General features: G+C 52.0%; 1 protein-coding gene across 3 annotated transcripts in view; it reads left to right on the top strand.

Annotated features, from left to right (window-relative positions):
* TRAPPC12 (trafficking protein particle complex subunit 12) overlaps positions 1 to 14,444 on the top strand; it is a 64,306-nt gene that overhangs the window by 23,074 nt on the left and 26,788 nt on the right. For all 3 annotated transcript variants that reach the window (XM_079941677.1, XM_079941676.1, XM_079941678.1), the window contains exons 4-5: positions 3,765 to 3,878; positions 5,016 to 5,154. In XM_079941677.1, coding sequence (XP_079797803.1) covers positions 3,765 to 3,878; positions 5,016 to 5,154 — 253 coding nt within the window. The remainder of the gene's footprint in view (positions 1 to 3,764; positions 3,879 to 5,015; positions 5,155 to 14,444) is intronic.

The following is a 14,444-nucleotide window of genomic DNA, read 5'->3' as shown; positions in this document are numbered from 1 at the left end:
AAAGAAATACCATTAGAGGCTAAAACCAGTGCCCTAGACAAGGCCACTGCCCCAGGACCTCACCCAGAGGAGGAGACAGGACACAGTCACAATTGACAGTTACCTGTACTGGCGCCTGAGGAACGTTGTTAGCCGTTTCCCTAATTGCTCGCCACCGCCCTGAGCCCGCAGGAAGCTAAAGACTAAGGAGTCAGGTTTTACGTTGGGTTACGCGTTGTCCCCAGGACCCAAGTCCCGTCCCCTGTGTGTGTGCCGGTGGGCTCTTCTGGTTGCTCTCAGTGCCTCTTTAAAGGATCCCTGCTTCTTTCAGACCCCACCCCTCCCCCTACTCCTCAGTGAATGGCCTCACCTCCCCACGCCACCCCCAGACAGAACCCTTCCCTTCCCTCCGGGCACTTGCCTCCAGAGGTCTGCAGTCAGGATCCTTCCCAGTGGGCAGCTGGCCTGTCTCCAGCTTGGTCCGCCTTTGCTCTGTAAGGCTCCGAGTAATGGTTAGAAAGGAGCACTGAGTCTCGCTGTCCCTGGCACTGCCCCCGGGAGCTTGGCGACTTGCAGGCCCCCGGAGCTGCCTCCTCACTGCCCGCCGCTGCTCGTTCACCTCCCATCTGGTGGATCTGACCTCCACCCGCGCGCGTCTCCTCCCTGCTCCCAGGACACCACCTTCCTTCACTCTGGCTCTGCGTCGCCGCCCGGCCGACTGGCCGGCCCGTCCTCCCTGCCCCGGCCGCTGCCCCACCCTCTGCTCCTCCACCCTCCACGGGCAGGTTCTCCCACGTCCCGTCTCTGGCGGGCACAGGCCGCACGGCCAGCTGCTTATGTTTCTTTTCCTTCGAGTGTCTCAGAGGCCCAGGTTGTCACCCAGTCTTGTCCCCCTGCCTTCTGCATCTGCAGCTGTGCCTTTCAGGCTCGGCACTGAGGACAGTGGGGTTTGGTTTTGGGTTTTTCTCGCGGTTTTTTTTTTCTTTTTTTTTTGACTTTCCAGTCTTTAGCAGACTAAAACTTTTGTAAAATTCAGTATCAATTAATAATAATGAGTAAAATGAGATGTACCACATGCAAGCCCCCTTTTGTTACTATTTTATTCAATAGACATCTCATCCTGTAGAAGTTTCTCAGCCTCTGAGCCTTCCTTGCTGTGGACCAGTCACAAGCCATTGAGGGGGCATGGTCCACAGTCCCTCCGAGGTGGCAGCGGCCGTGTGTCCTGTCAGGACCACGGAGTATCCTGGGCCCTGCGGGCCGCTCGGTCCCCGGGCAGCAGATGAGCGCCCACCTCCTCAGAGGGTGCACAGAGCCGCCTGGAGCCTGCGGAAGGGGCCAAGTGGCGGTGGGTGTGGTCCACAGGCCAACACGGGGTCTGAGGGACTGGGCACCCTCCCGAATGCTGCGGCGACATCTGCATGGCCCCTCAGATTCACTCTTCCTCACTGCAGGGGCTGCTGTTTCCAGAATGTCGCCATGCTCTTGGCAGCCTGCACAGGGGCCTGGCCTTACCTGCCCCCGTCCTCACCTGGGCTGCCACCCTCACCTGCCCCCCTCCCTCGGGCCACAGGGCCTTCCCTCCTGCTCCTGTGCTTCCCGGCTGCTCACACCTGCCCTCCTCACTGGGTCATCCCTTCCTCGCTCTCAGCTGAAGTCCTTTCCTGGGAAGACTGCCCCATGCACTCTGTTGCGATCTAGTGTCACCAGCAGGAGGGATCAGCGTGTGTGACGCAGGCGGGCACCAAGCCCTGCACACGGGACCCGCTGAGATGTACACACAGAGCTGGTCCGAACTCAGCGGAACACGCTTCCCTGTCCCTTTCCACGTTTGCAGCTCAAGGAGGATATACACGGCCGCTGTTACCATAGAAAGGGATTATTGCACTGAGTTTAGACCGGAGAAAGCATCTGAAGATAGTTGTAGTATAAATTATCTTAACCAGCCTAAAAATAATTCTGAGCTACCCACCAGAACGTGGAAGGCCTATGTTCCTGGAAATCGTTTCTGTCGTGCTTGGGACCGTTTCGAGGGAAGTGGCTCCAGTCTGATCTCAGGATGGACCAGTGGCTCTCAGAGCTGGACAGCACATGGCCCCGGAGCAGGAGGCCTGACGGTGCGCTGTCTCTGTGCCAGTCTCCTCATCATGGAAAGGGAAGGCTGCAAGATATATCTTAAGAAATCGGGTTTGCGTCATCCGGTTACAGCTGCAGCCTGCAGACAGGAATCCGATAGCTGGTGCTGGCTGTCGGGCCAGTGAGGAAAATAACGCAGGAGGAAAATAACGCGAGAAAGTGTTGAGAAGCCCATGCAACACTGAGAGACAACTGCACGCCTATGAGAGTGGCTGGAATCCAGGCTCTGACCCCGCAGGTGCCAGCGGGCATGCGGCCAGCAGGCTCCACTCTCTGCTGGTGGAGAGCAGGTGTGCACAGCCTTGAGGGTCCTTGTAAAGCCAGATGAGCCTGCCATCCAGTCCGGCAGTCCTGCTGCTTGCTCTGCCCAGAGAATTTCAAACTCATGTCCACACAGAAGCCTGCACTTGCATGTTCATAGCACCTTTATTCATCGTGGCCAAAGATTGGATGTGGCCAAGGTGCCCTTCAGCAGGTGAATGGGTAACGGTGGTTCGTCCAGACGCTGGAATATCACTCAGCACTAAAAAGCCATGACCTGTCAGGTCACGAGGAGCCGCGAGGAGCCTGAGGTGCCCGTGGCTGGGGCAGGCAGGCGGCTTGCGTTAGGGCACACGGCCAGTTCACCGTGGAGCCTGGACTCGTGCCACACCAACGTCCTTCCCGGCCCAGTTGCACTAAGCGGGCTGGGCATGCACACACACATGCACACACACACGTGAGAGAGGAAGAAGAGGAATGGGGGGTCCTCCACGAGGAGCTGGTCCTCGCTGACTGTGTCATAAAAAGAAATGTGAATTCTAACTGAGGAGAGAACAGGCTGGACACGCTCCCCCGGCACCCCCGGCTTCTTGTTCAAGAAGCACTTCGTGCGTCCTTGAAAACAGCAGTTTACTGTCCCCCTTCCTCGCTGGAGCCAAGGTTAACAGGTGCAAAGATGTGTGCTCACCCCCTGCTCCACCCCCTGCTCCGCAGACCTGACCTGCCTCTGCCGTGTGGACTGGGCCGTGCGCTGACGCGGCGACAGGTGGTGCCTGTTCTGTCGGGAGAGCCTGCGTCCAGCATCCACTTCTAGCTTCTTAAAGGGTCAAACGGTCCCTCTGGTGATGTTTCCCCGCCCATTTGCCTGGTGGCCCTCCTTTCTGTGTCGCATGAGGGCAGAGATGGGCACGGTGAGGCCGAGTCCCCGAGCCCGTGTGTCGGTATCAGCCAGCATCCCTCTAGTTACAACATGAAGCGCTGCATGTGGATACATGGCCTAGAACATGTTGCGTCGGCGTAGTTCATTGATTTATTTTTCATATTGAGAACATAGAATCACGTTAAACATATAAACCACTTACAGTCACACACAGACCTTAGATACAGATATACCCAGCACACAGATTAAAATTAAATATTCGATTGTAATTTGATGAAAATCACAAGATAGAGGTGTCTTGCTAAAAAGCAAAGCAGCCTTACGGATTTGTGGTCGGGGAGCTTTCGTAGAGAATTCTGCCCCGCGCTGTCAGCGGTTAACTGGTAAGATACTCCCTTTCGCTCGTCTTGAAGCGCATCTCCGGCTCGGCACCCTTCCTGCCTAATGCCCGTCCGGCCTTCGCGTGTGGGCCGCCCAGCCCTTGGTGACGTGTCCCCGTGTCTTTCAGAGCTGCAAGAACTGGAGGGCAGCCGTGGACCTGTGCGGGCGGCTCCTTACGGCCCACGGCCAAGGCTATGGCAAGAGCGGGCTGCCGACCAGCCACACCGCCGACTCCCTGCAGGTACTGCCCTGAGCCTTCTTGGCTTCAGCAGCGTCTGGGGGCTGGAAGGGCCTTAAGTTCTTAAGGAGGAGGGAGGAGCGCGGAAAGGAGAGTTCTGAACAACGGGAAGCTCCTCTGACGAGAAGGTGCAGCGCAGAAGTCCTTAAATTCCCGCCTCTCCACGGGGCGTTTGCTGACTTTTATTCGAAATTCTGTGGGAACCCCCCCCCCCAAATCGAGCCAGCCTCCAGATTCTCCAAGTCCGCGAAGAGCTGGTGAAAGGAGGGACCCTGGCGGCCTCCGGGCGCAGCGCTCTGGGCTGTGCTCCTGTTTCTTCGTCTGCCCGCCGGGAGCCGGCGGGGCGCGGTCAGGAGCGCACGGCCACGTTACACGCGCTGCGTCCCCCGGCCTCTGGCCCAAGCGGGGCAGGTTTTTCTTCCTCATCTCTGAAGCCCATCCGCACGGCCAGGGTGGCCCTCCCCAGACACGGCTCCGCTTCCCGCGTGAGCCGACCCCCGCTCCCTCTTCACGGTCGTCCCACAGACTGCCGCCACCTTCCTGCTCTGCAGCTGCGAGCCCCGCTCGCCGCCCCCAGGTTACAGGCGGCCGTGCACGCACGGCGGACCGGAGCAGGGCAGCCTTCGCTCGCTCTGAGCGGTGCCCGGCTTTTCAGTCCGGCCCTTGCCACGCGGTCACTGCTTTTACACCTCGTTTCTCTCCATGGTAGAACGAGGTTGACTTGGGTCACTTCCGAGGCCCTAACCCTGCCCTTTCGCGTGGCCTCCGCTGGTTTCCTGAAGGTGCCGTGTGTTCTGGCCACTGGAACCGGCTGCCCCCCCCATGCCCCTCCCCCCGAGATGCCACGCCCTTCGCTGCTCCCCCGACACAGCTCCGCCGCCTGCTCCCCCTGCGCTCACGGCCTCCCTCCTCCTTCACCCCAGGCCCTGGATTCTGCTCTCCTTCCGGGAGGCGGTGTCCCTTTTCAAATCCGTTTTTGTAAACCTGTAATTATGCAAACGTGCCAAGAAAGAAAGTTAGTTTAGCTCTTGTTTTAATGTATTTGAAATCGAGCTCTAATATCAAATTAAAAGGGAATAGGAGTCTCTGACCCTGCGACACACAGATAACCGATTATTTCAATTATGTTTTGGTTTTTAGCTTTGGTTTGTGAGGCTGGCGCTGCTGGTGAAGCTGGGCCTTTTCCAGAATGCCGAGATGGAGTTTGAGCCCTTCGGAAACCTGGATCAGCCAGATCTCTATTACGAGTACTACCCTCACGTGTACCCTGGGCGTAGGGGTAAGGCTGGGGTGAACGTCAGTGCTTCTGCATGTGCTATGCTTTGCCTGCACTTATATCCAGTCCTGGTCATCAGACAAGCGGCCCGCAGTGGGCCTTGACCTACAGGGTGACCTCACTCTGGCTCCTGAACACACTGAGCTGGACAGACCCACTGACGCATCCGTCTGCCCGTTCTCGGGCACCTGATGTGCCATGGCACTAAGATCTGGTATGAGGATTAGGTGGTGACATGCAGACTGTGCTCCAGAGTAAAAAATAATCCTGTATCGTGACCTAGTGCAAACGTACACACAGAAATGAAACAGACAGACAGTCATGCAGCAATACTGTGCCAATGATTCTGTGCCGTTTCCTCCTAATTTCCATTCTGATTTATTTAATTTATTTAAAAGTCTGGTTGCAGCCCACCAATGGGTCAGGACCATCATTTGGAGACACTGGGCTGCAGCATGGGGTAATTGTCGGAAGGTGGCCAGAAATAAGACTTGGGGAAGGGAGAGGGCCGGTTACAAGGAGCCTTCTGGAGTAGCCTTGAGGTAGAATGAACATCTCCTGGTGGAGAACCTTGTAAATATGTTTGAAACCCATCGAATGTTTGTATTAAATATAAAACAATTTGGGAGGGCCTCTGAGAGGCAGCATGAGCAGGGGTACTGAAAGCCCGGGCTCTGGAGCCGCACTCCCTGTTACATCCGGGCCCCTCCTCTTACTGCTGTGTGACCTTGGGCCAGTGGTTCGGTATCTCTGCCCTGGTGTCCTTATCAGTACAACAGGGGTGGCAATCGTGCTTCTTCCTGGAGAGTCATGAAGAGTGAATGAGGTCGTATGTGTAGGTTGCTTAGAAGTGGCCGCACGTAGTAATCACTGCACTGGCTGTTTTTCTCATCTGTTCTTGATTCACGAGTGACACACCGTAGCTCGCTGCCATCTTTTGTAAGATTGGCTGGTCATCGTCTGTTGGAGGCAGCAGTGGAGCGACAAAGAAAGGTCCTGGTTGCCAGGAAATGCAGAGCCTGATTGGGGAAGAAAATATAAAAACAGAACAAGAGACTACAAAGGCCCAATTAATAATAAAGATGGTAATTTTTGTAGAAGTTTCAAAAAATCAAAAATCAACATCTTCCTTAACTTGGTAGGTAAATGATGAACTAAGAAGACTAGAAGTGAAAACACGTTTCTCAACTGCTTTTTGTGTTGTTTTTCCTTAAATCTCAGATCCTGTTTCTTTGGGGGACACAGGGAAGGTTGGGGGGTTAGGCTTTCTTAGTCCTCAGTGCTTCATCCTTCATCATCTTCACTTTTCACGTAATGGGAGTTGGTCTGTATTGCCCTGAGTTTTCCCAGGCTTGAAGGAGGATTTTCAGCATGAGGTACTGTTAGACTTTTAGCCTCACTAGTGTAAAAATTCTTTTTCTTCTTTTTGACTAAAGGAACTCACCCCTTGTAGAAAAGGGGGAAAAAAGGTAGGTTTTAAAACCTACCACAGGGCAGAAATCAGACTGGTTGTCTCAATGAGGTTGGCTCGACTGAGTGGAAGTGAACTAGCCGTGCTATACTGCTCGGAGTCAGGAAGGGGGTGGCAGGGCTCCCGCCCCAAATTTGTGAAACTTCTTACCAGCCAGTGGCCTATCGGGTCCAGCTAGTCTCCGGAGGACCATGCGAGAAGGGCCCAAAGCCAGGAGCCCTGGTGAGCAAGCATTCAGGGTGTGGCCCCAGCAGCAGTGGCGGCTCCACAGGTTAGAAGTGGGTGGGAGGCCCCCCGGCCTTGCTCTCCCGCCCACGCTTCCTGCTCTGGGGCCCCGTGGCGTCTGCACAGGGCAGGCAGACACGTCCGCCTCCTCTCTTGGAAGGTCACCCTCCCACACTTGTGCCAGAAAGCCCCCAGCACTGGGGAGCAGGGCTGTATCCGTCCTCTCGCTCCGTAAGGTTCATCCGTGCGCCTGGCGTTGTAGGGGGGGTCCACGTCCTCCCGTGCTCGTCTGGAGAGGCCCAGCATCCCCTGGTTGTCCGGGGGCTACTCCCCCAGCGTGGGAGGTCCTGCGTTCCTTTCTCACTGACACTTCCTAGCCATTTGTGGTCCATCCCTTCCGCAGAAGGCGATGAGCGGGCTTCTACCCCACATGAGGATGTGTCTCTGTTGCCACTTCTTAATAGTGGAAAGGTGTTCGATGGAAAGGTTAAAGGCCTGTTACGTGGGGAAGTGTGGGGATATTTCTGTTCAATAAATTCTACCTGGCAGCCTTGATAATCAAGAGACGGCTGTTTCCATGCTTCTGGTTAGGAGCAGCTATGTTTCCCTTCAGCATAGGAAAAAAATGTTTCTTCCCACCGTGGCTGACTGTGGCCTGGCAGCTCCCGTACTGGCCTGCCCACGGCCTCCCCCGCACCCCTGGGCCTGGTCACGCTCACGGCAGAGCGCGGGACCCTCCGCTGGGTCCGGGGATTGGCAGCTGGTGCCGACAGGTGTTTTGTCTGCTGCTGACAAAAGCTCAGAACTCTGAGCGCGCAGGCCATCGCCCAGTGGCTCTGTCCTGTGGCCACTGCGGCCCTGCTGGTTCTCCTCACGGACAGAGGTTCACGGAGGCGACGCCGAGTTTCCTGTAAAATGAGGAATCAGGTCCTCGGGTCCAGGTGTAGAACTCTGTCATCCTTCCCCTCAACTCTTAGAACATCTCGTCCTGAGGATGTACACACTGAATGCAGGCTTCTGATTCTGCCTGGAATTACATTGCACTGGGATGGGGATAAAGAGCAGCTGGTGGCCCTGCGTCACTAAGCAGCTCAGGTAGATTATGGAATAGGCAGAAATCCTACGTATACTTGAGCTAAGCGTGTGAACGTTCATGATGACACGCTGAATGTTTACTCATTTTTCTTCTCATTTTGTGGTGTAACAAGCCTAAATGTGAGATTTTGATTCATTCATTTCATTTTAGCTTCCAGTGTATAAGCAAAGCAGGTCATTAAAATGTGCTTTTAAAAGGAAGCTATAATGATATAAACAAATAAATAACATTTATGAATGAGCTTTAATATATTTTATTTAAATATTGGGCATAATTTTTACCCATTCAGAATATTCATAACAAGTCATAATGAGTCATAAGTAAAAATCATGAAATTTTCTTTTTAATTTTCATCTAAGAAAGGAAGAGTATTGTGGTCTTATAAATCCTCTAACATTTCTAGCAGTTTTTTGTTTGTTTTTTGCGGTACACGGGTCTCTCACTGCTGTGGCCTCTCCCGTTGCGAAGCACAGCTCCGGACGCGCAGGCTCAGCGGCCGTGGCTCACGGGCCCAGCCGCTCCGCGGCATGTGGGATCCTCCTGGACCGGGGCACGAACCCGTGTCCGCTGCATTGGCAGGCGGACTCCCAACCACTGCGCCACCAGGGAAGCCCTCTAGCAGTTTTCATGGAGTTACTTTCAGGGAGTGTGTGTTTTCACACACTCAGGCCGCCTTTTAATCAGTTGTTTGGAATTCTCACTCTTGTTCGCAAGAAAGAATGACGGCAGTGGTTGTTGAACAGGCCACCGGAGGCTGGAGAAGCCCCCTTCCTTGAACTCTCCTTGCTCGTCCCTCACCTGTGTCCTCCCTCTTCGCGCTCTCCGTTGGTTGCTGCTCCCCTCTTTGCTGTATGTTCAGCCCTGTAATTCCAGGCCCGAGAGGCTGGGCCAGAAGCTGCTCGCATCAAGCATCTCAGACTGCCCACAGCGTGGTGAGCAGAGCTCATTCTCAGGTGTGGGGTTTAGAAGCCCTGGCGGGGGGCTGTGAACAGACAGCTCGCGTCTCCTTGACGTGTGGTCCCCACACCCCAGCAGGACACACCCAGATGTGATACGCTAGGGTGACACCCGGCCACCGAGCTTCTCCACCTGTAACTGTCACACAGCTCGGGAAACCCAGAGCTTCAGCGCCGGTCGTGCCAGTAGAAGATATCGAGACAGTGGCCTGAGCCCGGAGCCTCAGCGGCCCCGTGAGAACCCGTCCCCTCTGCCGGGCAAGGCTGTCTTTCCTGTCGGCGTCCCGCTGCTTGAGGGATGGCAGGCCCCTGTCTAGAGCTCTGACTGTGCTTCCCGCAGGGCCCTCACACACAGTTTTGTGGAACCAGATGTCACCGGGCTGCTGGAATGGTTTCCGCAGGTGGGGATGCTTGATAGTTCTGTCACGCACGTCCTGGGTACTCTTACCCACCCAGTTCTGTCCTTTTTGGGAAGTCCTATGTGGGGATGCCTCCTGGTTGAATCCACTCTTTACTCAACAAAAATTAAATTTTTTTAAATGTCAAAAAAGAGTTTTATTAAGCACTCAGATAGTTAACAAATATTAACATGTTTTTCATATTTACTTCAGACTTTTTTTGTCATAAGCTCAAGTATTATTGATTCAGCCTTTAAAGCTCCCCATTTCCATCCCCTCCTAAAGCAGCTTAGCGTGAATTTGTGTTTCCATGTCATGTTTTGACATTTCCACTGCATACACACACATACACACACACACAATACAGAGAGAACCGCAGGCTTTTGAAATGTACATGAGGAGCGTATCTTTCTTCATTTTGCCTCTTTGTCCCACGTAACATTATTTGTATCCATAAGGTGAGCAGGTAGGATCTTTCCAGCTCCAGACCCTAATGAACGATGCATTGTGGTGCGTGTTTCTCTTTGGCCACGTGTTCCTGCATTTCTCTATAAATTAAAAGTGTCAGTGCCAGGCTGTGTGGTGGTCGTATTTCCAATCTTACAAGAAATGGTCAAATTACTTTCCAAAGTAGTTATACTAATTTAGATTCCCAAAACCAGTGTATTCAAGTTTTTGTTTCCCCACCTGTGAATAAGTCTTATCAATAAGACTTCTATCTGGTGGGTCTGAAATTCTACCTCTCATTACATCTTCTAGGGTTAAATGGCTTTTGTGTGTTACTGGCTGTTGCAGTTTCCTCTGAGGGGACCCACTCCTTCATAATCTTTGCCCACATTTCCATTGGGTTATTTTTTGTTATTGATTTGTTGTAGTTCTTTACATATTTTAGGTATTTAATCCTTTATTTGTTATGAATCTTGCAAATATCTTCTCCCATTCTGGGAAATATCGTTTCTAACCCTAAAAAATACCAACATAACCTTTTTGTCAGCTTAGCAAGGGTTCCCCACGCTCCCTGCCCACATCGTCTTTGGCCCTGAACACAGACACCCCTGTACCACCCTACACAGCCCGCGGAGCATCCACCCCTCCCTGGAAACTTGCTCCCACCTCAGCTCCCGGGGAGAAAACAAGAGGGTCACGGATGCCAGCCTTTTCCCAAATAAGTGTTTTGGGTTTTGTTTGTCTTTAATGTTGACAAGTTCAGGATTACTGTTCCTGTTAAGGCTTTAAAGTACCTTTTCAAAACCCTTCACATTGTTTCTCTTTTGAGAGCCATTCTTCATATGTTTATAATAGCCTTCTCCCTTTAATTTGCTTTTAATCAAATTATTTTTGATATTGTAATTGTTACACTAACACAGATTGCTTCTCCTATTGGGTTTGTATTCTTGAGAACTGTTTAGAGGGATTGTATCCATGGATAATATTACGAGATCATTTACTGTGTTTTTTTATGAACGTCTTGCTCTGGTCTGGTGCCTTTGTTACAATTGATAACCAGTGTTGATACATTATTATTAACATTACATTTGGGTTCACTCTTTAAGTTATGCATATTCATTGAAATTTTATCTTCAAAACAGATGAAATGTCCATTCCTGATGTCGTTAACATACCCATTCCTGATGGAGTTCTTTTCAGCCTCTTGTAGGACACTAAGGTTTCCCATCCCAGCACCATCTTTTCTGTCTTTTGTTGGAATTCTGTCTCCTGTTCGAAAGAAAGCATAATGTTGGAAGTGAGCTTCGGGCTGTCAGAGTGCACCTCTGCGTAGGACAACTCACTCCAGCTTTCTGTGCAACTGGAGGAAAACTGTGAAGCCACAGATCCCTCTGTTAGAAATGAAAAACATTTTGATTGTTGTTTAAGAAACGCACAGATAGCAGTGCCTCTTCTGATACTAAATTCAAATCTGTGTGTTTAGTTTAAGTTAATAGAGCTATAATGATTTCATGTGAAGTCTTATTTCAGAACTTAATCCTTATGAATTACCGAGTCAGACCAAAGCTGATGAGACATGCACTCTGACTGACCCTCTGGCTCCCATCAGCTCCCTCCCCGCCTGGGTCAGCAAAGGTGAACTGTCACTGGGTCCTCCGTCCTTTTCTGCCCTCCCTCCAGAATCATGCAACTCACGTTTCTAGTTCTCAGACTAAATTCAGAAACTTTTTATCAACACATAACCATACATGGTGGTTCAGAATTGCTCAGCACATTTCAGATGTCTTACTGTGTTTTCCATGAGAAAATTAACTCATGTCTCAGAGTTAACATCTGCTGCTTAGGTTAGATTTCCAGTTTACTTTCCTCTGTGCCAGAACTCCTCCGAGTTTATCCCTTAAGCCTATTTTCCTCGGTCTGAGAAGGCTGGTTAGCAAATCCTACAGCTCTTCACGTTGCTCACTCTCCTAGTGAACTCTGGCACGTCCAGTGTTTACTGGAACAGATGGTTAAGAGAGACGAACATGTGCAGTTCGGGGCGCCACCTCTATCGTCAGGACACCCAAGTGAAGCCTCCTGTAACCCGTCTCACGTGAGAAACGTGGGAGACACGTGCGTTCCCAGCGCCACCTGCATCAGACTCAGCGTTTCAGGCTCATGCAGAGGCAGTATGGACCATCCTGAATTCCCCTTCCTGCCTCAGGGCTCTGGGGCAGCACCGAATTACCCCTTTACTAATAAGTCGTCTAGGACTCACTCAGGCTGGTGTTTTGTTTTCAGATGCAGCCTTGAAGTTGGAAGTGTCTCATTGAGGGTTGTTTTGTGGCAGGTGAGGGACTCCGTGCTCTCTGCCAGGCACGGGCGTCCCCCGACCTGTGTCCTCATGGCAGAGCAGAGGAAGCAGGGGCTCCACTCCTCGCGTGCTGCCGGGTCGCAGGGGTCGGGGAAGGACGGGGGTGGGCGCCGGCTCCAGGGAAGCAAGTGCAGGGCAGCAGTCGGGCACCGGGTCCTGCTTGCCTTGACAGCGAGAGGAACTGCCAGGCCCCAAGGGGGAGAGCTGAGCCTGCCGACCGTGGGCAGAGGGTCCACGGAGTCTGCGCTCTGCTGGGCGTCCACCAGGCACCATCGCGTCAGCACGCTCGGGCCTCCCAGCAGCCTGGCCATGTCCCAGTCCCCTGTCCGGCTGGGCGGGTGGCCAGGAAAGTGGAGAGAGGATGCCACCCACCCAGCACACAGGCGAGTGGGTGGCGGGAGGGCCAGACCGTCTCCACGCCAGGGAAGTCCCGTGCCTGTGTGCCCCGCTGGAGTCAAGCTGACATTCCTCCTTTTGCTTTTTCTTTCAAGTTCGCTGCCCAGCACGGGGCCTGTGTGATTTCTGGTGCATCCCGCTCTGATTCTGTGGCTGCCGAGTGGGTCTGCAGTACTGCAGGGGACTCGATAACATGAATTGTGTAGGAGTGTTTTCATTTAATGTTTTCTAAATGATTAATGAGAGCACTTCTACCGTATTTATACCGACCTAGATTTTGGCAGGCCATGACTATATGTGGGAACTTTCCAGAAAAACAGAGCCACTGGGAAATACGTTTCCTTCCAGATTCTGACTTGCCCTCTTTTTCAAGGCGTGCTCTCCATGCAGGGGAGACAGGCTTCTGGCTGCTGTGGAGCTGCTGCGTATTTCATGTTGCTGGATTCTTCTGGCATGAAGGGCTTCACCGATTCCCAGTGACTCTTCACACAGAGCAAGGCTGGGTTTGCTAGACTGAGAGAATCAGTTTAAAGGTACTTTTATTTGCATTTCTTTAAAACAAACAAACAAACAAAAGCAGGGAAGGCCTGAGTTACGTTGAAACAGTTTCTGTTGTGTTTTACTGGCGAGGTTGTGGGGTTTGCTTGGGAACAGTGGTCACATCCCCCGTGACCAGCGTACGTCCAGCGCCTGTGCCTGCATTGGCACCTGAAACCCACTGAGTGACTGGCTGTTAACCTGTTCAAGCTGGGATTAATAGACAGCATTTCTCCAGCTGCTTTTCTTGTTGTGGCTGTATGAACAGTATATTTTTCTAGAGAGGGGCATTCCTCTTTCTGATGTGTCATGAGGCTGTGTGTGTGCTTCCCTCTCGATTTCTGCTCTGTGAGATTTTTAAGCAGTATGAGACCTTCCCAGTGGTACCAAGAGAGAAGAGGGGGAAACTGCTGCCCACTTTAGCCCTGGCTTTCTCCCGGACACTCCCAGGAAAGCCACGGGCAAGGGTGACGTGGTTAAGGAGGATCGGTGCTGGCTCTTCTCTTCCTGCTCTCGGCCGTCTGGATAGAGTCCCAACTCCAGATGCAAGTCACAGGGAGGCACGTGGAGTGTCACCTGTCGCCGGCGTCTGCCTGCGTCCACCTCCCAGAGCTGCGGGAGTCCAGTCCAGCACAGACAGGCTCTGGTGGAAAGCTCGACAGTTTGGGACAGGGATGTCTGTTACTCCCTAGAAGATGGTGCCTGGAGAGAAGACGGTGTGAGGGCCCAGAGAAGACAGAACTGCAGGCACGTCCTTCTGGTCTTCCAAAGGGTCTTTGTTCTGTCTGCGTTAGTTAGGATTTCCAGCAGCATGTTCAGTAGGAGTGGTAAAAAGGGGAGGGGCATCTCGGCACGATTCAGGACCTTAGGGGGAGGCACCTGGCTTCTCACCGTACGTGTTTATAGATGTTTTTATCTGTAGGTGTTTATAGATGTTTTTAGCTGTAGGTGTTTATAGATGTTCTTTATCAAATTGAGGACGTTTCCCTCTATTCATAGTTTGCTGAGAGTTTTAGTCATGAATGGGTGGTATATTTTGTCAAATGCTTCTTCTGCTTCTCTTGATTTATTGTGTGATTTTTCTTGTTTAGCTTGTTTGATGTGATGGGTTACGTTAATTCATTTTTGAATGTTGAACCAACCTTGCATACCTGGAATAAATCCCAGTTGGTCATGGTGGATAATTTCTTTTATACACTGTTAGTTTTGATTTGCTAATTTTTTGTTGGATTTGATCTAGTTGGAGTTGACTTGCTAATTTTGTGGAGGATTTTTGTATCTATGTGCATTAGCTATGTTCATCTATAGTTTTCCTTTCTTATAATACTGATTTTTTCCTGATTTTTCTATAATGCTGGCCTCATAGAATAAATGAGGGAGCATCCCCTCCACTTCTGTTTTCTGGAAGAGGCTG

Source organism: Stenella coeruleoalba, assembly GCF_951394435.1.
Source record: "Stenella coeruleoalba genome assembly, chromosome: 13".
Classification (NCBI taxonomy): Eukaryota; Metazoa; Chordata; class Mammalia; order Artiodactyla; family Delphinidae; genus Stenella; species Stenella coeruleoalba.
Note: the sequence above shows the minus strand (reverse complement) of the source record. Positions and strands in the feature narration are given on the sequence as shown.